Below are 22807 nucleotides of genomic sequence, written 5' to 3' on the forward strand. Positions count from 1 at the left end.
ACAAACGATGCTGAGCAGGAAAGGAAAAAAAAAAAGCAACTTGAGTTGCTAGAGACCAGAGACCAAGAAAAAACACCCAAGAAAGTGGGCTCAAGTATTACAGCCTTGGGTCTGAACACAGAAGTCCTTGTGAATGGCTTTGTATACTCCTTTAACATACTTTACGGACAATAATTGACATTGTATAAAAATGTTCCACATCCTGAAAATACTTAACGATGCAGCCTCGGAAAGCTTTCCAGTGCTTCAGAACAGAATGATCGAACGCTTTTATTTTAACGGCAAGGCCACAAATGAGATAATCTCTTGTGAATGTGTGCAGGTGAATGTCCAGGGCCATGTGCATGCTTATACATACCTGTGAGTGCACTGTTTATCTTAATGCTACATGCATCAACAGTATGTTGACATCTAAAGGGTCACGGGTGCCCTCTAGTGGTCATTAGAGAAGCTGCACCACAGGTCAGGGTGGCAGCCATTTTAGTCTCTGAGGCCTGTTCTGCATGGCTCTCTGCAGATAGATCACCACACCACAGGCACTGATTGTATCTCCAAGAACTGAGGTTAGCTCACGTCTTTTTTAAATTACACATGCACTGTTGGAGAGCAGAACAAAGTGTGGACGAGGCGTCAGGTCACAGCTGCAGAGATGAGAGGTAGGCTGCAGAGTGCATGTTTCTCCTTATCTATGGTCCACCACAGTTATGTTTCTGCAGGACACCTGTAGTTAAAAAACAACATGCTGCAGACTCTCGGGGCTCGATTTATAAATTCTACCTCAAGCTGCCTTCCTACCAGCATACAATATTCCTCTGCTGCCCAAACAGTGTTTCTGAATGCTGAGTCTACAGAAGACAAAACTCCCTCCAGTATTTCACTGATTCTGTCAGATCACTTTGTACTTTCTGTACAGTTTTCCCACAAAAACATATTTCAGAGAACAAAGTTTGAACAGAATTTTTTGGGCTTTTACATTTCTGTTTCTTCCACCGTCACTGCATCATGAAGTGGTCAGAATTAAAGGTGCTGTCTACGATATCCAGAGCATTAATGTAGCAGCAAACAACTGTTTGCTATGTGAAGACATAGAGGAGTAATGTCTACCTGAGCAGAAAATGAAGTCTATTTCCCTCAGTGTGTGTTGTAATCCGAGCTTCACGGTGCTTCGTTGACATAGCCGGGCCGGCTGCTTATAGTGCATTTTTGTGCATGTGAGATTGCTTCACTGGCTAGCTCACGGCTGCCGCTCTGCACTGTTCTCTTAAGGCGGTTACAGCTGATAACGGCGTTCCGACCGTGAACGCTGTTGCGGAAGCGAAGCACCCACAACTTAGCAACTTTAAGTATTTTTCTAATCACTAGCAGCACTTCAAAAGAAATATACGGTACTGTGCAAAGGTTTAGGCACTTTAGATGTTTCGTATCAATATTTGTTGAAATATTTAGAAATTCCTTCCTTCGAAGTTCCTTTTGCAAATAGTGAAATATTCCAGTGAGATATTTATATGCTGTTAAAGAAAGAGAGTACAGACCTTATAAATGTATATAGCCATATATACCAAACAGGTGCTAATGATTAATTGCATAATAGGCCTTTCTCACAGCAGACATTTTAACTTAACATAGAAGGAAAAGCACTGGTGTTACTAATAACACTACCGATGGCTCTGTTCTATTCAAGTATTCCAGTGAGAGAGACAGTGAGTCAGTATATGAACGATACCAGGATCCTGAAATCAAAGCAACTAAATGGAATTCAGCCATAATTAATTTCAATATTTACACCTGTGCTTTTCCTGCTGTGACATGTCAAAATGTCTTCCATGAAAAAGGTCTCTATGTAGGTTGAACCAAAATCATTAACAGAAACAGAAACAGAAACAGCAGCGCAGGAATAAAAAGGTTCCTGAAGACAGTTTAATCTAAAACTTCTGACACCGAGACAAGAGTGAGCATAGCAAGAAGACACAAGGTGGTCATCCTGCATCGGCAAGGTCTCTCACAGGCAGAAATTTGCGAGGCAGACAGGTGTTTCCAGATGTGATGTCATCTGCAGAAGCAGAAAAGAAACGGACAAGGTTGAGGATCGAAACCCCAGTGGTCGGCCAAGGAAACGTAGTGCAGCAGACGAAAGACACATCAAGCTGACTTCCCTTCGCAGTCCAAAGATGTCCAGCGGCGCCATCGGCTCAGACCTGGCAGAAAGTCCTCAGACGTGGAAACAAAGCCAAGCGACTATCCTGTATGCAAGAAAACACCAGAACTGGGGTGCAGAAAAATGTCAGCTCTGGGTGCTCTGGACTGATGAGTCCAAATTTGTAATATTTGGCTCCAATAGAAGGCAGTTTGTTCACCGCAGCGCTACAGGAATGAGTGTCGGCAGGCAACAGAGCAGCATGGTGGCGGTTCCTTGCAGTTGGGGATTTGGTCAGAACAAGTGGTCTCCTCAATGCTGAGAAGAAAAGGCCGATTGTTATCCATCATGTAATACCATCAGGGAGGCGTCTGATCCGTCCCAAGTTCATTCTGCAGCAACCTCTAACGTCACAAAGAACTATCATCAGCGAAAAGAAGAACTATCTTCCTGCAACAAATGGTGTGGCTCCAACAGAGCCCTGATCTCAACATCATGGAGTCAGTCTGGGATTACATGAAGAGACAGAAGCTTCTGCACGATACTGTTTGGCAGCCTCAGAGCATCATAAACAAGTTTATTGCAGCCAACAGTAATTCAGATGGTCTTTATGGAAAAATGTCCTCTTACAGTTTATCCCTGAATGACAAAGAGGTGCATTAAATTGACCTACAAGCCCTTTGTTGGAGCTCAGCTTTCAATGTCCCACGTCAAACAAACATCAGTATTTGTCATCGAAGAGAAGTTATACATAATTATACACAATCAATGACAAATGAAAGTACAAAAAAAAGATCCATATCAACATTCAAGTGTATTTCCTCATATGCCAGTCAGTGATGGTGTGACATGTATCTGTCAGGCCATCAAAAGTTTCAATCCAGTGCATTTGGCGTGATATTCCTTTTCCTTTTGTATTATAGCTTTGAGTCAACTATGTAGTAAAGTAAATGAAATACAGTTTGTTGAAGTGAGCCGTTGGCGCTTTTAAATCCAACTCCAGTGTTGTTCCTCCATCGTCTCGGTTTGATGTATGATGAGATCCTCCATCAGCCTCCATCCCAGTGCAAAAGATTGTGGTAGAAATGAGTCATCTGTGTTTTGTCTCGTGTTTTGCTACCTAAGGGTTTATTTGGCAGAAATGTAAAGAGATCCATTGAGGGAGACCAGTCCACCTACTGTAAGTACAGTTCACTGTGTTCCAGACCCCACAATTTGTTGTAATTCCCATTGGTTGCCACTAGAGGGTGATAAAGATAATACACCATGTAGACTCTTTCAACGGAACTGCATTGCTAGGCAACAGCTTGGGACCATGTTTACTTCCTGTCAGCTGATGCCATTCAAATGGTGCCTTCAAATGAAACTCGTGTTTACAACATGGGAAGTCGTGTAGTGGTTAAGTCGTGAAGAACGCCGCTGCTAAGCAACAGCAATATTGACGTTACTGTAGGCGTCTAGCAGCCACAGAGGCTAACAATTTAGCAAGCTAGCAAGTGGGTAACATAATGCAGTAAATGCAAAGACATGATGACGGAGGAAATAGATGAGGCCGTTGGGAATATCAACATTTTCCTCAAACATATTATAAAATTACCAAGAAAAACAATATACAACTAAAATTGCAATATATTAACTTATTATGCGCCGAAAAATGAACTTCCACGGGCTCCGCCATTTCTGACAACGTCAACAAACACGTCGCAAGTCGTGAACTCAGAGCTTTCAGAAACGTTCCACTTAAGAGGTTGTGAATACGACGCGTTCATATGGACTCATCTCGTAAACACGACCCCATTTGAAGACACCGAAATACACTGAAACAGGAAATATACATACAGTACATAAGTTTATTTACATAGTAAAAGTGCCTTACTGACTTATTTTGTAGCACTGTATTCCATTTATTGTATTTCGTAAAAGCTCTTCTAAATGTCTTTTTCATTACTGTCATTCCAATGCAAAATCAAAACACACATGTAGGCTACTCAGGCAGCTAATGGTGGTGCCTCCATTTCTCACAGAGCAGGAGATACCTACAGTAGCACTAGTGGACTATCTTATGTGATTATTTTGGAAGTCAGCAACTCAACAGTCCAGCACTAAGCTGTTTATTTTTGGCTCTGCCTTTCCAGTTCTCCACAAAGCCCTCACAAAGCCGACTCCTCAGCTCAGCTGTCAAATACCGCTCACAAGCTTCCCTTCAAATACCTGTTGGACTATGATTCAGTGTAAAATGGCTTCTTGGCTTCATCCTGCATGCTCGGTGATCCTTTCCTGCTGTAGCAGCCAGCCACCGATCTTCATTTGGCCGTGTCGGAGCTCCTCTCTCCATCCTGTGAGATCCCTCCGACCGGCTCCCCTCCTCCCCCTTTTTGGTATTCCTCTCTGGCAAATCTTCCTGTCAAAGTTCACCATTGCTGACGTCAGCCTGATCTCTCATCCTGTTCTCTCGTCCTAAACCTTTTTCTTCCATTAGTAATCTCTGCCTCTCCTCTGTTCCTGTTTTCTCCCTACTTCTCTTACTGAATCTTTCCTCTTTCTGTTTCCTTCTTTGCGTCCCGTGAGCCAAATGTTCCGAGCTGGGAACCTCCGCTTTAGACAAGCACTTCTTTTACAGCTTACTGAAACCCTTACACTTAATCTTCTTTTGCCACATGTCACTGAATCTAACAGAAATATACATGGAAACATGTGTTTTGTTAGCATCCTTAGAATTACAAATACTATACTGGATGTGGATTTTTTTTTTCCTGAGTTCCTGTATCTCTGACATTGCACCACAAGTTATGCCTCGCAAATGAAGCGTGTGAACTCAAGTAGAAACAAGGCAACAAATCCAACAACGTCGGCAATCTCAGCATACAAAAATGAAAATACGTAGGGATGCACCGATTGCAAAATTCTGGTCCAATGTGCGCATATATTAACGGCCACCTAAGTATATTTGGTGACCCATTTTTTTTTTTTTTTTATCCATCCGAGAGAACGACACCTTCTACGATCGTTTAACTAGTGGAATAGTAGCAGCAGAACGCCCCCGGGAAACAGATGAAGAGCTCCGACTTCGAGCACAAATAACCAACAACCTTTAGCCGGTGCAAAATTGATGCAACACAACAGATAAACATCGGCCAACGCCATCGGCGAATGTCATCTTATTTGCTGTTAGGCCGATGGCAGTCAACAAGGCGAATATCGGCTGATACCAAAGTTCGGCCGATATATCGGTGCATCCCTAAAAATGAACAGTTATATTCACATTAACAAAGTCATGTCCTGCTTTCTGAGATAATGTGAACAAACAGTTAGTTCTCCCGTTTCCCCTCATCTCCTCCGTATCATAGGCAACAGTCTTTGCCTCTCCTCCTCCTGCCTCCTCTCTATTTTCTTCATCTTGTAGTTCCACTTGGGGATCTGGAGCTGGTTTTGGTCTCTGCTCCGTTTGAGTTTTTCCGGTAAGAAGCTCGGCACCGGGGCTTTGCAGAGCCTCACTTTGGGCACCACGAGGCCCGGCCGCACGCTGCTCCTCCTCAACATATGCAGAGGCAGGAGGCTCGCTCGTCTCATGGCCACCGTGGCCACGTCGGCCAGCAGCTGAGGCTGCAGGCTGGCCCTCCGATCCTTCTCCCTGGGGATGAGGATGGCCCGCGAGTTTGCGAAAAATCTCTTGTAGTTGTTCAGTCTGTCCGGGCCCAAGCGCTTCAGCTCAGTTATCCGTTGCCTCCTCAGGATCTCCTGCACGGCCTGGCGACGCTTCCCGATGCACGGCGGGCTGCCTGGACACACCGTGCGGCAAGCCGTGGCAATGACCGGATTGCAGATACTGGTGGTGATTTGGACCAGGTGGTCAAAAACGCCATCGTCCACAGGATTTACCCTGTTGTTCATGGAAACCCTAAAAGAGCAGCAGGAAAGGAAGTTGATCAAGCGCCTCCAGCAGGACTTTGGCTCTTGGGCCTGGGCCACCAGCTCCTGCACAAGAAGAGAATCATTAGTTTAAAGCATCATATGGTGGATCCAATCTGTAGTCATGATGAGTTTATTAACCTCCAACATGGGCCACTCCAGGGAGAAGGAGTCACAGAACTGCTCGGCACAGGGCTTCGACATCAGCTGCAGCATCAGATAGGCCGTCTCATGTCGACCAGTGAAGATAGCCCACTCCCTGGGCGTCAGACTGCGGCCGTTGTCTCGTGACTGAATATCACCTCCTGCAAACATGAGGAGTTATGGAAGTGATCAATGCGAGGGACATTTATACATCCACCCATTCATCAAAGGAGATCTCTACCCTGATATATAGATCACAATACACATAGGTAACACTCAGGTGCTTGTAAGAAGAACAAAGGTCTTAATATAAGATGACATTTTCTACAGCGGATGTCCATTGACCTTAATTATTGAGATGTTTAGATGTGTTTTACCGGACAGCATGAGAGCCCTGACACAGTCGGAACGGCCCTGCATGGCAGCCTTCATCATAGCTGTGAAGCCGTGGCAGTTCCTCCTCTCGATGTCCATCCCGGGGAAGTAGTTGAGCAGGTAGTTGAAGATGAACGCGTGACCTGCAGACCAGAGAGACACAGACGTGTGCTACTGGGATTTTCCTGGGAGACTCACGTTTTTCATTACCCACTCCCGATTTCCTCCCAGGCTCAAACTTCTACCGTTTTTTTCCCGCTGGCACTGTGCAGCGTGTATAAGCCCTGTGGTTTCCACTCGGACGACAACAGAGCTACACCTAATGTCGTTTCCAGGCAGAAGAGAGCTGCTCACGACCATAGATATTCTGTATATACGCTCGTGACCGCGGCTGCGCTCGCCACACATCACAGCGTGCAGTGCCCAAAATTGAGCTTTGCTGGACTTGGCAAAAAGCCGTCATGGCGTGGCGCAAGCCGTTGGAAATAACGGGTATCAGAGCGCAGTGGTACAGTTGTCCCGTTGTGTCTGAAAAGGCCTCCAGTGAGTGAGAGACGGAGAGAAAAATGGAGAGTACTGAGAGAAAGAAATATTCAAGCAGGAGCAGAAAATGAATGAATGTATAAAAACTGATGAATATTAGCCTCGTTTAAACCAGAGATTCACACAAGTTCACGCCAGAGGGGCGAATTATTCAGTTTTATTTCCTGAGAATTAAAAGTAAAATTAAAAGTAGGCCTATTTAACATAAAAATGCTGTTGCAGTGTACTTAATATTTTGTTATTTTCATTCTTTAAAAGTCTTCAGAATGCAGGAAACGGAGTCTTTGAAACCCCCTGACCCTTCGCTTTGGTTTTGAAATCCTCCCTTTTTTTTGAGGTCTCAAGGTTGGCAAGCATGCATTAAAGCTATAAGTCAACAGGTCAACAGTTTAGTGGTAAAGTTGCATCATCATGTCAAGCTTATATTTCGTTAGCCACCCTGGGGATTGAACAAGTCACTTTCCCGTTGCTGACGGGATTTAAAGTCAAACTGCAGCTTTTTAACCACTCAACACAGCTTCTTAAACATTCACAACGTGAGTCCCTAATTGAGTAAATCCAGTCTAAATCCAGACTAATGAAAAAGTCTGATCTCCTGAAATTCCTTGAAGTGAGCACAATGCAGAGTTTTAGCACGCAGCAGGAATCCATTAAGGAGGTACAGCTATAGGAGCAGAAGCGTGTTTGAGTTGAATGGATGGTTAATACTGGCAGTTCACCTCTGGGTTAATAATCCCAATACATGTCTAGACACCTTTTCTTCTCATGTATTCGACCACTCCGCTGCAGTCGTCTGGACTCACGGTCCCGGTCACCTGTTCCCCCTGAGGTGTCGCAGAGTACTTTGTCATGAAAAGGGGATCGATACTTCTTTTAACGAAGCAGAAAATGAAGATCAGTCTGCAGCTATTCATCACAGGACACGGAGAGCCATTCGTCATCGTTAGCAGATGAGAGGCCGCGGCGCCGTGTCTGATACATGTGACTGCGTCACGATGAAATTACCTACAGTGGTGCTTTCTGATGCCGGCGAATAACAATGATTTACTGCAACTGGAAGCACCAGACCTCATAATATAATCTGTGCTTTAATTTGGACGATTATGAAACTCAATTCTTTGCAATAAAATGTCTACCGCTGTAAATTATGCATCAAAAGTAGTTAGGAGGGGGCGACATAGACATAAAAACATTTTTCGTGATATTATATGAGGTAAAAAAGGATATTAAAGTGGCAGTAGGCAGAATGTTTTTGGCAACCTTTCAGCATATTGTAATTCAAGTGTTCTGAGAGAAAACTAAACTTCTGCACCTCCTCATGGCTCTGTTTTCAGGCTTTAAAAAATCTAGCCTGTGACGGGTCATTTCAGAGAGAGAGCGTTCCTATTGGCTGTTCATTCAACGGAGGCAGCTGTCAATCACTCGCGAACAACGATCGAACGGTCAAACTAGGCAGCGCTGATCAAATATTAATCCATATTCTGTTACTCAAATGCATATTTCTCTCCTCAAATGTTTTCAGAAACATCTTGTAGTGTACTGTTTAGCTGTTAAATGAGGAAGTTTGCTCCGGTTGGTCGGCGGTGCTTTGGTATTTCCTCAACTGATCTCATCATGGCTGCCGGGTCACAAACTTTCTCATTTTATAGCTAAACAGTACACTGCAAGATGTTTCTGAAAACAATTTATGTGAGAAATAGGCATTAGAGTAACAACACAATAACATATTGATTCATATCAGTGCTGCCTAGTTTGACCGTTTGATCGGAGATTGTGAGTGATTGACAGCTGCTCAGAGACGGAGAGGCTCCAGCTCGGCTCTGATTGGCTGTTTTCCTGATCCCATTAGGAGCACCGGAGGACACAGAGGTACATGATGTTTTTTCAGGTTACCTATCTCATGTTCTACTGTCAGGATATAGCGACTGCTTTATAAAAATAACTTTTTTTAATCATATTTGCTCCAATCTCACCTACTGCAGCTTTAATGGGTTTATGAACGCACAAATTGTGACATAAATGTAATATTTTAATTTCAGTCGGATGAAATGAGATATCCTGGGAGTTGTATGTGTTTGGTCAGTCATATCCAGGTTTTTAGTCCTATATTTTAATGAGGAATGCTAACAATGAAACTGTTCTACATTGTGGTAAATGGAGGAGAAAGATAGAGAACTCAAACTCAATAAGCTCTCTGCCATCTCTCTACAGAATCATTTTATGGATCTCTGTCAAAGTGAGCATGTCAGCACGACTCACTCAGATACTACGATACTACAACGATGATTCCATTAGCTTTGACTGGGTTGGTGCTCAATCACTCTTTATGTTTGAGGCTGGTCTAAAGTTTATGCTCGTCTGATACAGGTCTTTTGAGATTGCCATTTAAAACGAGATCGTATTAATGAAGTATCATTGCACATTTTATTTTGTGTTGTGCTGGTCATCGCTTCTATCTGTTATGATAACATTATACTCACCAAAATAATCTTGTAAAATTACTAAAAGTAGGTTGCATTGAGGAGCACCAGCGTCAAACAGGTTGTAAACAAGCCAACAATTTAGACAAATGTATTTGGTAGGAAGAAAAGTAAAGTGAACGGTAAAAATATTTTCCAAAATGTCAAAATATTTTTTGTTATGTTTGTTAGGGCTGTGTATTGGCAAGAATCTGGCGACACGATACATACCATGATACAGAGGTTACGATTCAATATATTGCGATATATATATAAAATTGTATCCCTATCAGGAGCCATAACCACATAATTTATTATATCTTCAACCGTGCAATACTGATTTAACAGTGTAATAATTCAGCTGTGCAATAATCTGGTTTACTCCATTATTGACACTGCATTTATTTATACAGTGCATCAAAACTAATATTCTTATTTTACACTATTCTAGCATTTTTATAAATGCATGCATTTATATTATTTGCATAGATCTTATTTTTCAGCATTATTATTTGCACTGTTGTTTTATATATATTTATTATTTATATTTTCTTATAATTTCTCTATTTTTATATATTTATATTTATATTCTAGATTGAACTCAATTTCCCCCAAATCATCAATCAATAAAGTATTTCTGATATTGATATTGATCCCCTGGGTGTGTAGAGGCCTTCATTAAGGTGTTTTCATCACCTGTGTGTGTACAGGTGAACTCATCCCCCTGGAAACACCTACTCACCTATTCGTTCCACAATTCAACTCCCTTCCGTTACCCGTCATGCAGTTTGTTAGGAGAGCAGTGAGAGACAGGCGGAGTAAAAACGCTCTAACGTGCGGCAGCAAACAATGATAAAGTCGTTAATCCGTTTCCAACCGTTTATTAATCCGACACTAACAACCGTCCTCCACTAAAAGTCAATTTAATCCTCCGGGATCGCTTCATTTATCTTCACTCAGCTGTTCGAGGCTATTCATCCACAACCCAGCAGGAAAAACCCGGACTGGATCCTCTCACTGACTGGATTCACTCACTGACTGGATTCACTCACTGACTGGATTCACTCACTGACCCTGTGAGTGAACAAACCATTGATTTTCTTGTTTGTTGCTATTTTACAAAAGCAACTGAATTGAAATTTTTGTTTTTATCACAAGCTGAACTGGAACATAATTTAATATTCTATTTTTTTTATTTATTTATTTTTAATTACCTGGATTTAAAGTGTGAGAGAAAACCCGTAGTGGAGTATGGAGTCGGACTATTTTGTGGGATTGTGGGATTTGGGGAGTTTTGTGTGAAAGATTTAGTAACACTTAATTTTACAGGTCTGCAAATTTCATGGTAATTAGGTGATAATTAGCAAGTAACCTATTTTAAATATTCTTTGTCATTACTGTCAAATTACCCCAATATTTACCTCAAAATGTATCGGAAATTTGCTGTATTATAAACAATATTTAATAATTATATGCAAAAATAGCATATTATCATTAAAATAGGGCCCTTAGGAAAACCTAAGAGAAGGCCCTTCTGATCACCATTGTGTGACTTATTGTCTACACAAATGTAACCTGGTAGCTAATGTAATGATTCAGGGAGTTTTTAAAGACATTTCAAATAAGTTATTTACTAATTATCATCTATTTATCAGCAGACATGGAAATAAAGCATATCAATTAACTTTGTATTCTTATCCTGGAAATGTATTAAATAAATTACCAGATATTGGGAAATAGCGGAATATAATTATTAAATAATGTTTATAATAAAGTAATTTACGATAGATTTTGAGGTAAATATTGGGGTAATTTGGCAGTAATTCCAAAGAAATTTCAAATAGGTTACTTGCTATTTACCACGAAATTTGCGGACCTGTAAAATTAAGTGTTACCAAAGATTTAAATATGACTTTTTTTTTTTATTTTGCAAAGATTTTGTTGTTTGTGTTATTAACTGTGCTCATTCAATGTGTCAGGTGTTACATTTTGATTTGTATATTTTCCTTTTTGAAGTTTGATTTAAAAAAAAAAACAAAAAAAACCTTGAGACCTTAAAAAAAGGGAGGATTTCAAAACCAAAGCAGGGGGTCTGAAAATTAGATTTTCAGAGACTTTGTTCCATTTCTTTCTCTTTCTCTCACTCACTGAAGGTCTTTTCTGACACAACGTGACAACGCCACCGCTGCACTCTGAAACACATTATTTCTAATAACTTGTGCATTGCGGTAACGGCTTTTTGCTGCGTCGAGCAAAGCCCAACTTTGCAACAGGAAGTGAGCATGCTATGCTCCCATATCTCTCCCATATCTGTGGTGGTCTTTCTACCCGTAAAGAGATGTATTTCTTTGCGTTGAACTCTAGGGGTCGTAATCCGTATACTACACGGATTTACAGACACAAAACAAAACCCTGTGGAAACAAGGCGTGATCGTGAAGGGCCTTTGTTTTAAGAAATACTAGCACTAACAATCCTTTAATTCAAAGATCTGAGGAGTGTTTACCTGCTTGTGCTGCAGTGATAAGAGCGGTGTTTCCCTCGTTGTCCTGCCAGTTAATATCAAGGTACGGGCAATGAGAGAGGGCGATGACCACGTCCAGGTAGCCATGGTAGCACGCCATAATCAGACCAGACTGAAACACAAAAACAAGAGTGACTGAGTTTCTTCTTCTCCCTTTTTTCTGTGATTTATTTTGGCTCTTAAAAACACCAAAATGTCTTCTGGGGGCTACGGGGGAAGCTTATTTATGGATTATATTTCCTCACATGGGAAAATCATTGCAGTGATTCTCATAAAAAAAAAGAAATTATCAGTCATGCTGCCTACAAGCAAAGTAAAAGGCTGTTTTTCACAGTGTGTAGCAGACAGATAGTGAGTCTGTAATAGACTGTTAACTCAGGCTAAACATGGGTTTCACACTGGAGTCGTCACTCCACAAGCACCTAATTGTTCAAATTGCTACCAGCTAGTTTGCTGTTATTTAAAAGGCTAATAGCTGTTAAATCACAGTTAGTGTTTGGATTAGGGATCAATAATATTTTTTTCTATCATATTTTCCCCCAAAAAATACATTACCAAAGAGAACAGGGGGTGTATCTTCAAGCTTTTCAATGCCTAACCTTAACCATTCAAGGTCAATGCCTAACCTTAACCATCCAAAGTCAATGCCTAACCTTAACCACTGGAGGTCAATGCCTAACCTTAACTATTCAAGGTGGTCAATGCCTAACCTTAACTATTCAAGGTCAATGCCTAACTTTAACCATTCAAGGTCAATGCCTAATCTTAACCACTGGAGGTCAATGCCTAACCTTAACTGTTCAAGGAGGTCAATGCCTAACTTTATCTATTCAAGGTCAATCCCTAACCTTAACTATTCAAGGTCAATGCCTAACCTTAACTACTTGAGGAGGCCAATGCGTAACCTTAACCATTCAAAGTAAATGCATATCTTTAACTATTCAAGGGTCGATGCCTAACCTTAACCATTCAATGTCAATGCCTAACCTTAACCATTCAATGTCAATGTCTAACCTTAACTGTCTCGCAAGAGTTTTGTAACTTGTGGGTTACATTCTAGACACAACCTACAAAAAGTTTCATGATCCACATTCATATTCCATCCCACCAATTTAGCTGCATTTTGTTGTAGTTCTCACTGGAGCGCACCGTCTTCCCAAATGAGGTATGACAAGTAATACATTATGCCTTCCTTCCCCACTACCCACTTCGTCTGGGTGGTAATAAAGCACCTCAAACGGTACAGCTGGTTGACCAATTAAGTCTTTATGGGATAAGACAAGAGCTTAATTTCAATGCAGAGCAAGAGGATAACTGACATCGTGAGACAATAGCATGAATTCCAGGAAATTATTTCCAAGCTTTGCCTTTAAGGGTGACTAATATGAGAGATTGTGTATTAATAATTGCGGCCAAAATGACTTGACGTTATAATGTGAGCTACTCGTAATGTTACGAATAAGGTGAACTTTGAAACAACACAAACAGTATTGCAATCATGCCCTGTGAATGTGACTGTCCTGAACAAAGAGGAACTCAAACCACTGGTCCGGGTGCAGAAATATGAATTTTCTTATTGTCAGGAAAGTTTAAAAGGTTTGCATTCATACAGACGGCATGAGCTAAAGTTATTGGTCAACAACACCAAGACTGATGGTGAAATGAGTGGAATTGTGTTATTATTGAAACAGTGAACAGCCATAGAAACAGCCAGCATGCTGATGATAAAGTTATTGTTTAGCGCAATATAATCCCAAATGTCACACTGTGCTCATTTCCATGGCAGCATATGTTGCGTCAACACACTCCAAGGTGTCCTGAAAGACATTAGTGTCGCTCCAGGACAATCCTTCTTTGTCTGTTCCAGCTCTGTAAGCATGCAGTATCTCTTACCAAGTTCTCAGGTCACTACCTTAGCGAGCCCTTTAGAAGCTGAGCCCCGATGGCAAAGCTGCTTCTTGACCCAGTCACTGTGTAGTTTGCACTCCCCATCTGTCACCGGAGGCTTAACCAACTGCTCTGAACCCTCCTTCAGGATTTGACCCTCAATGACTTCAGCTGGCGTTCAGGAACTGCACCGGGATCCGATGGCCTGACCGCAAAACCCGATGTGACTGCCGGTGAGTAGAACAGCCAAGTTCACTCAGGGTGCATGTGCTTTTTATCCTTCATTCTTATTTATTGGCCTTAAAGATGATGATGAACTGAATTCACAAAATCTCAAGAGTTCTGATTGATACCTGTAAGCTGTTAACATAAAATGTAACATCTTACAAAGGGTAATAGGCCAATCAACATTGCAAGCACTTACAACAGATCAGATGCATGCAGCAACAGCTCCCATATGAAAGTACACTATCATTACGATTTTAAATAATGATATTCCCAGGTGCTACAACAGCTCCATACTGTGAACTGCAGGTTTGACTATTTACAATTACTTCCTCAGTACTGTTTAGAACCAGACTTTAAACTAAAGTGTCATGATCTCACTTTTGCAGTGGGTGACTTACACCATAATGTGGCACTGATGCTGCACATACACCTCAGTTACATAGCTGTACATGAATTTGGAAAAGTTCCACGTTGCACGTTTTAACCTGCTTACTTCATATCATGAGTATTTTACATAACTGCTGACTATTCTGCACACCACACTGTAGTGTTTCAAACTTTTGAAAGTATTTCTACTGTGAAAAAAAAAACGTGTACACTGGTTGGTTCAGTTGACCTTCATCAGGTTTAAAGCGTATATTTTGCTTATATTTAGCTTTTTTGCAGTCAGAATTTTTGCGTATCTGTATTTTTCCTACCTTTTGAAGCCGCCACTGGTTTCCATTCATTTACACATGAAAATCAACTGACTGACTCAAAACTTGCTTGAGATGTGTAATCTATCATAGTAAACGTTAAAGCTGAAGTAGGCGAGATTGGCCCAAATATGAATAAAAAAAAGTTATTTTTATAAAACGGTCGCTATATCGTGACAGTAGTACATGAAACAGGTAACCTGAAAAAAATGATGTGCCTATGTGTCCTCCGGTGCTCCCAACGGCATCTGCAAGAATTCACATACCGAAGGAAAACAAGCAGTAAGAGCTGATCTGAGGTCTGTTGTCCATCTGCCGTCTATGACAGCCTGCTGTCAATCACTCGCGATCTCCAACCAAACGGTCAAACTAGGCAGCTTTGATCAAATATGAATCAATATTATGTTACGTTAATGCCTATTTCTCGCCTCAAATGTTTTCAGAATCATCTTGTAGTGCATGGTTTAGCTGTAAAATGAGAAAGTTTGTGACGCCGCCTACTGAAAATATACTGCCTACTGACACTTTAAGCCGGCATACATTTTGGCCAAAGTTATATTATTGTTTCAAAGTGACACAGTGCAGACTATTAAAATCAATCTGCTCTAGATTACCGTGAAATGATATTGGAAAATGAATGGAAACCAATGGCTGCCTGTAAAGTAGTAAAATACATCCAAAAACCACCAACTCTACAGAGTCAACGTATCCTCATACAACGGGTCGGATGATATCTTGCAAAAAGTTATTCCTCTTTTTTCATGCGTTTTCCGATTAATGTCCAGCAACATGTTTACGTCAATTTCCGCTTGTTTCATGCGTACAGTCAAAGAACAGTTTTCAAAATAAACTTCCGTCTTCACAGGAAACAACTTGGTTAGGTTTTGACAACAAAACTACTTAGTTAGGTCTAAAAAGATCATAGTTTGGGTTAAAATAACTCTGGATGTGGCGTAACTTAAGTACGGAAGTTATGTGATAAATAAATCAGCGTTGACATCTGGTTTTACACCGGGTATGAACGCCGGTCTCCTGGGCAAAAGTCTGATGTTTTTTGACTCACCCATCCACCCCGACATACTCCCTACACAGCGTTTGTCGCTTGTTATACTTCCTGGTTCATGATTATGTGGATTACTTACAAATTGATCTTGTGGGATATATACGAATTACAGGGCATTACTTTTTGTAGGTATAGCTACGAACAGTGTATGAGAACAGCCTGACAGAGTTTACATGATTTAGATAGCTAAAGCTTACACACACACTGGTACAGTCCTTTAAGATCGATACTCATGGAACATCATGTAGAGTATTATAAACTTTTGTGAGCACAGCTTCTTTGGAAGCTGTAGACTTTGCCATTTTTGAGTCAGCAGTGAAAACAAAGCCTTTAGCGCCTGAAAATCAAACATTTCTTTAAAATGCGTTGAACCCAGACACCTACTCTTTTGTTCCGATCCGTCTCTTTCACTTCCTCTTCGGTCACTCCATGTCTGATCATAATCCTGACGATGATGGAGTTGTTGTTGCAGCAGGCCTTAAAGAAGGAAATGGGCTCAGGGCTGTCGGGGCTCGGCACGCGGTACATGTGGGACGCAACTGAATTGTCATGGGGATAGAAAGAATCGTCCGAGAGAACGCTCTGCCTGTCCCAGTCAAGCGGCAGGGCCTCGAAGTCCAACTCCTCGAACTCCTGGTAGATATCGTCCTCATCCTCCCAATAGTTTTGCGTGTAATCAACTTCAGTCTCCTCGTTATTGTCCTCTCCTGACACCTCACACTCATCCCCATTTTCGTCAACCTTGGTGATGGACATGACTGGTTTATCCATAGCCACACATAGCCCCACGCCTCTGGACACTCCATTCTCCCGAACCTTTGAACCTCCACCTTGTTCCTCTGTTATTAACACCATTTAAACCCTCCCTTGCACCCACACTTTTTTAATTCTTGTGGGGTGCCTGGACAACTCTAGGAGGACCTAGAGTTTATGTCCAGTCTACCGGGCTGCGGCAATACGTAATCTCATCCTACCAGACAGAAGATTGCATCCTGCCAGGCTACTGACCTCTATCTGTTTCCGTCTCAGTCAGGTTTCCCAAGAGATAACGGTCACCAGAGGTCACAAGGGACGCATGACATCATCACACGTGCTCCCAATACTCCGTCATTGTCGAATAAATCTTCTCAGGATGCCATAAAGTTTAGGATTCCCCGGAACTCCACAAGTTCTCAAGAAAGGTTTGATCACATGCATGATCTGAGGTAGTCACTCTGGGTTGGTGAAGTGACCGAAGAGAGTCACAAGATTTCCTCTTTAATGACTCTGTTGCATTTCCAAATAAATGGAGTTCGACAAGCCCCGGATTTTCCCAGGAGTTATAAATTGTGGAAAAGTCCCTGCCCATTTCCATGCGACTCTTGGCGATGCCACCAAAAGCCTCTTCCGTCAAATCTTTTAACCATGGCTTCAGAACCCAGATGGGCAGCTTGGATTCTTGAAGTCTTGATGTGAAGTTAAAGCTAAAGTTGTCCTCTGGAAAGTGGAACAGGCAGTCGTCTTGGTTGGAAACAGCAACAGTCCCTACTAACAGCGACTAATCGTGTTTCCCTGTGGAGAACCATTGAGCTTCCTTTGATGATGGCCGCCAATGGGATGAGAGACATTCCCTTGAACTGACGCATGCTAATCCCTTTAGTTGCTCTCTCTCTCTCTGGCTGTTCTTTTGTGTTCTCCTCCCCCGTGACCAGACAGTTTTAATGTTTTCTGTTGGAATACAATAAAGTGGAACATTGAATGGTACAAGCACAGAGGGAATGTCTTAACTTTTAAGAATCTTCTGCCTTAATATCTATAGATGTTTTACACAGGGAGAAAACTGAAGAAAATAAGCGTGTTCTTTTCACAAGTACATGTAAAAGCACTAAACACAGAGAATATGCAAAGTCATTGCAACAACAAACAAAAACATCCATCCCACCAACATTCATTTACTACCTTTGTTCTGGCCGAGATATCCTTATTAAAGATTTAATGTCATCAGTGCAACAAGTCAAGCTGACCCCACCCCCCTCTTGTTTCATCTTCTGCCAGCTTAACACTGGATTAAATTGGATTTAACAACCATGTGACTATTTTGTTTGTATAGGGTACAGTGGAAGGACTGGGATCACTTTAAACCAAGACAGTTCAGGCCGTAATGTCACCTTCATCAGTCTCTAAGACATACTATTTGCTGAGTGCAGTGCCAATCACCAATAATGTAATACTTGGATCCGTTTTGATTAAAGGTTCTCTATATGATATCCAGAGCATTAAAATAGCAGCAAACTACTATTGTGTATGTAAAGATGTAGAGGAGTAATGTCTACCTGAGTAGAGAATGAAGTCGCTCTCCCTCTGTTTGTGTTGTAATTCCAGCTTCTCCATGCTTTGTTGACATAGCCGGGCCGGTCGTGCGTGCCTTTTACTGCATGTTCGTGCATGTGAGCGTGCCCCACTGGTTAGCTCAGTGCCGCAGCTCTGCACTGCTCTCATATGACGGTTATAGCGGTTCCTTCATCGCAGAAGCGTAGCGCCCATCCTTTGGTTCCGCTGTTGCCGTTGATTGCACTGTTAGCACTGTTGCCGTTGTTAGCTGCTAGCAGCCGGCTCAGCCATCGCTATATTGAGAGACAATTTTGCATTGAACACCTTAAATAAATAACTTTTTGAATCGGTTAAGGCAATGTAAAATATTCCACAATTAGAATGTGTATCAAAGACAGATTGTAGATTAAAGAGAAAGTAAAATTGCCCCCACAACATGCCTATGGAAGCAATAACAACAACAAAAAATGACCATTTTTATTTTCAGGGTTTACAAATTCAGATAACAAAATTCAAGTTTGAAATTTTCTAAATAATTATCAAGTTGCTCGAATTCAATTAATCAATGAATCCAACATTTTTAACCTGTGTGAATTTATTTTTGCCGCATCAGAAATAAGCTATGAACACAACACTGACTCATTATCACCTTTTAAGTTGATATGGCTAACTTGTTAGTGAACAGTTGCTTTGGTAGGCATGTTCAAGTGTCAATTTTTCTTCTTGAATTTTAGGTCTGAATTTCATGATTTCTGGATTTTTTAAACCTGAATTTAACTAATTGAATTGAAGCAACCTGAATGAAAAAAAATACTTAAAATCGAATTTTTCCATTATCACCACTACTGGAAATGTCAAAGTAAGACATTCAAACCACATATACTCAGATAAATGGTTTTCAAAGTAAAATATTTCAATGCCATAAATTCAGTGGCATTAAAATGTCAACATTAAATTCTCAGTAGTGGTTGAATTTCAGTCGCTTATAATATTTAAATCATTTCAGCTTTGCATTGGTACAAAATATCATTCACTTATGTAGTTTTGGATTCCAGTGACCAGTTTGGCTTATAAATCAGTCTAGTTCACATGGTCATGAACTGAGCATCTGACCTGAGCACCTACAGTATGTCGGACAGTTTGGGATTCCCAGTGTTTTGTGCCTTCTGCCTTGGGCAGGTAAGGTTTGCTACATGAGGACACCACACTGACACATAACACAACATGTTTTGAGGCACAGAAACACTAATCTCTAGCGGTTTAATCCTGCATTTCCTGAAACACACTACACCATTCTGTGAAATAAACTGCCCTTTTGAAGGAGGTAAACTAATTATTTACAAGTTGTCTTTGACCCAGGTCTGAAATATCTTGTTCAAAATAGTCATCTGTGCCAGAGAGTACATTTTACACTCTGAACTGAACTTTGCCTGAAGTCGGGTTTTACAATAGAGAAGAAAAAGAAATCAAAGTCTTCACGACACAGCATTAATCTCTTCAGAGCTCCTTAAGGAGGGACAAATCACAGGCACTTAGTCTGTGATTTGATCGTCATGAAAGGTTGATCCCATTGTGCTGATGAAAAATGAAGCACAGGTTGGAGAAATCTGATTTAGCTTAGCAGTAGAAATCTTGTTTCAGCTGCATACGCTGCTAATCTGCACTTGGTTTCCACAACTGTTAAGACATTAGCATTAGCAGAAAGGTAATTGGATTCAGCAGGAATAACCCCACATCCTGTTTCCTAGAGCGGCGCTTTCCAGAGAACTGGGCTGTTGAATGCTGATGTTGAATTCTGATGAAGGATAAATACATTTTGGCACATACATTGATAAATGAATGGCCTGTGTTCTGTGACACTGTAGTCACATACTTTACTTCCAATAAATATATATGAAATTGATCAGTTTTCTATAAGATCTCTCAAATAAGATCTTGTACCACTCAAGGAGCAACAATGTGATTATTTATAGGTTAATGGCTGATTAATTGAATTATTCCATCACTGTATCTGACAGGAACATAGTTGTAAACAAGTGGTTGGTTTGAATGTGTGCAACATGGTTCAACTTGAAATAAATGCAAACTCAAAATTTTGATGACTTTATTTATTTAGTGTTTCATCATATTTGTTGCAGGTGGACTGGGGTTTACACGGTCCATGGGAAATATGGAAGAGTCTTCAGGTTCGTCCAAATCCTACGTATCTTTGTCATGTTATTCATGAACATTATGCAATTCTCCACTTTCCAGTGTCGTCTTCTTCTTGGCATTTCTTTGGTGGATTGCAAAGCAACTTTTAGGTGCATACTGCCACCTACCGCCTATCTATTATGTAGAGGAACTAGTTTACATTAATCTGTTATACACTTTCTAGTGTCAATGATAAATAAATACTGTATAACTATAACTTCTATGAAAGTGTGTTATCCTCGTATGGTTTTTACTTTAACTGTTAATTATGTTGCATGTTAAGACAGGTGCTTCAAAAAATGTTATCAAAAAAAGTCATAGTATAGTATGTTGAAAAAATTCATGAAAAAAGGTCATAGTATAGTGTGTAGAACATTTTTTTATCAAAAAAGTCATAGAATAGTATGTAAAAAAAATCAAAGTATAGAATGTCGAAAAATGTTATCGAAAAAAGTCATTGCATAGTTTGTCGAAAAATTTCATGAAAACAAGTCTTGGTATAGTATGTAGAACATTTTTTATCAAAAAAATTCCTATTAGCCAGACCACTACCCCTGTGGGGTCCTCAGCACACAAAAAGGGAAGGGACAACTTGAGTAGACGGTTTACAATGTTTTATTTGTTTCTGATCACACACTCTTCTTTTCTTCTTCTGCTTCTCATCTTCTGCTCATCTTCTTCTGTTGCTGCCCAGCCCCGGTCCAGCCACTGCATTTAGAGTTGATTAGGCAATGAGCACAAACTTTGTCAATCAACTCCCCTGGCCCTGCTCTCATGAGCCTTCCACCACACCTCTCCCTCCCCTTCAGCTGAATACCAGCCATGCCCACCTCCACAGTATAGGATGTTGAAAAATTTCGTGAAAAAAAGTCATAGTATAGTTTGTCAAAAACAGTCATAGTGAAGTATGTCGTAAAAAAATTAACAAGTGAAGTAAGTCGGAAAAAAAAAAAATAGTATAGTATGTTGAAAAAAATAAAAAAGTCATAATTTAGTATATCAAAAAAAACAAAAAAAACTCATAGTTTGTCGAAAAAAAGTCATGGTTTAGTTTTTTTCAAAAATAAAAAAATTTCATAGTAAAGTATGTTGAAAAAAATAAAAAAATCATATATGTCGAAAAAATAAAAAAAATCATAGCATATTGAAAAAAAAAATAGTATAGTATGTCAAAAAAAATAGAAGTGATAGTATAGTTTGTCAAAAAATAAAAAACATCATAGTATAGCATGTCGAAAAAACAATTAAGTCATAGTATGTTGAAAAATGTCATCAAAAAAAGTCATTGTATAGTATGTCGAAAAATTTCATGAAAAAGTCAGTGTAATATGTCAAAAAAAGTCGTAGTATATTATGTCGAAAAAAATCATAGTCATAGTATAGTTAGCGGGATCTTGGTCGTTAGGGTTAGTGAAGCCAGATAATGAGAAGATACCCTGGGTATGTTGAACTCGCTTCGTAGTACAGGCCTCTGGTCAAAAGCACTGGGTTGGTTATAATCTAGGGCACAGAGCAGGTATAAAATAATGCAGTCATCATGCAAAAGAGATAATTTCACTATATTACTCGATCAGATGATTCCCCCAGTTTTTGGCTTGTGATCCCATAAAACTAGGCTGCATATGTCAATCAGTCATTTTCCTTTTCAGATTCGTTTATATGAATATGTTTAGAGGCCTGTGAAGGGATAATTAATCTAGTGATTCACAAGGAGAAAAAGAAGCTAAGATTAGAGAAAAGTCAGAAAAAAACAAAAGAATTGCGTTGCATGTTAATCATCTCGCCACTCCTGAGATTTATCCTGCAACCCCTTAAGGGATCCACAGCTCTAAGCCAAAAATAAACAGACACGAGTAACACCAGTAACGTGTTAGAGATAGATAAGTAGATAGATCAATTATTGAAATGATCCCAAATTGCAGTGCGAAGAAGAAACTGCACACTCTGAGAAATCCTTTCAACTATTTATTGTTTCATATTACTGAACCAACAATTAATAGACCTTAGATTATATACCTTTATGTTACAGTACATGCCACTGCCGTTTTGCACATATAAAAATAGAAATCATTTGCTTCTAGAAATCGAAATTCAAGACCGAAAAATTTGAAATGTCCAGCTTAGTTCAAGATACTTAAAAGTCACTTTATAGCATCATGAGCATATTCCACACAGCAGCACTACAGCTGTCAGCACTAAAGTTAATGTAATTCACAATCCATTATCAATAGAAAAGCAGTTTATGTTGACCAAACTCTTAATGAAACATTTCTCCCACAAATGTAGTGTCAAAAAACAGATGCAAAACTTGAATTCATCTTTTAAGTTAAACCCATTGTGCAGTC

The 22807-nt window shown here is 40.3% G+C and overlaps 1 protein-coding gene and 1 long non-coding RNA gene across 2 annotated transcripts; one reads left to right on the plus strand and one right to left on the minus strand.

The window, feature by feature from the left end:
• Positions 1–3870: 3870 nt before the first annotated feature.
• Positions 3871–17685, minus strand: ankrd33bb (ankyrin repeat domain 33Bb). Its single transcript, XM_037786470.1, has 5 exons — positions 16344–17685; positions 12069–12198; positions 6565–6705; positions 6185–6348; positions 3871–6109 (listed from the first exon to the last, which is right to left on the minus strand). The coding sequence occupies exons 1-5, from the start codon at positions 16812–16814 to the stop codon at positions 5462–5464; spliced, it is 1554 nt and encodes a 517-aa protein (XP_037642398.1). The 5' UTR covers positions 16815–17685; the 3' UTR covers positions 3871–5461.
• LOC119498004 lies at positions 10334–20580 on the plus strand. The gene is made up of 3 exons (XR_005209029.1): positions 10334–10640; positions 14122–14206; positions 20408–20580. It is a non-coding gene; the product is annotated as an uncharacterized LOC119498004 (long non-coding RNA).
• Positions 20581–22807: the final 2227 nt, after the last annotated feature.

Source organism: Sebastes umbrosus, chromosome 12, assembly GCF_015220745.1.
Source record: "Sebastes umbrosus isolate fSebUmb1 chromosome 12, fSebUmb1.pri, whole genome shotgun sequence".
Classification (NCBI taxonomy): Eukaryota; Metazoa; Chordata; class Actinopteri; order Perciformes; family Sebastidae; genus Sebastes; species Sebastes umbrosus.

Bases quoted from the DNA above. Each gene is read 5' to 3' on its own strand.
- ankrd33bb (XM_037786470.1), bottom strand. From the start codon at position 16,814: ATGGTGTTAATAACAGAGGAACAAGGTGGAGGTTCAAAGGTTCGGGAG. The intron at 6,706-12,068 runs GTAAACACTCCT...TCTGGTCTGCAG, and splicing joins TATCACTGCAGCACAAGCAG to GTCACGCGTTCATCTTCAAC. The intron at 6,349-6,564 runs GTAAAACACATC...TCATGTTTGCAG, and splicing joins CAGGGCTCTCATGCTGTCCG to GAGGTGATATTCAGTCACGA.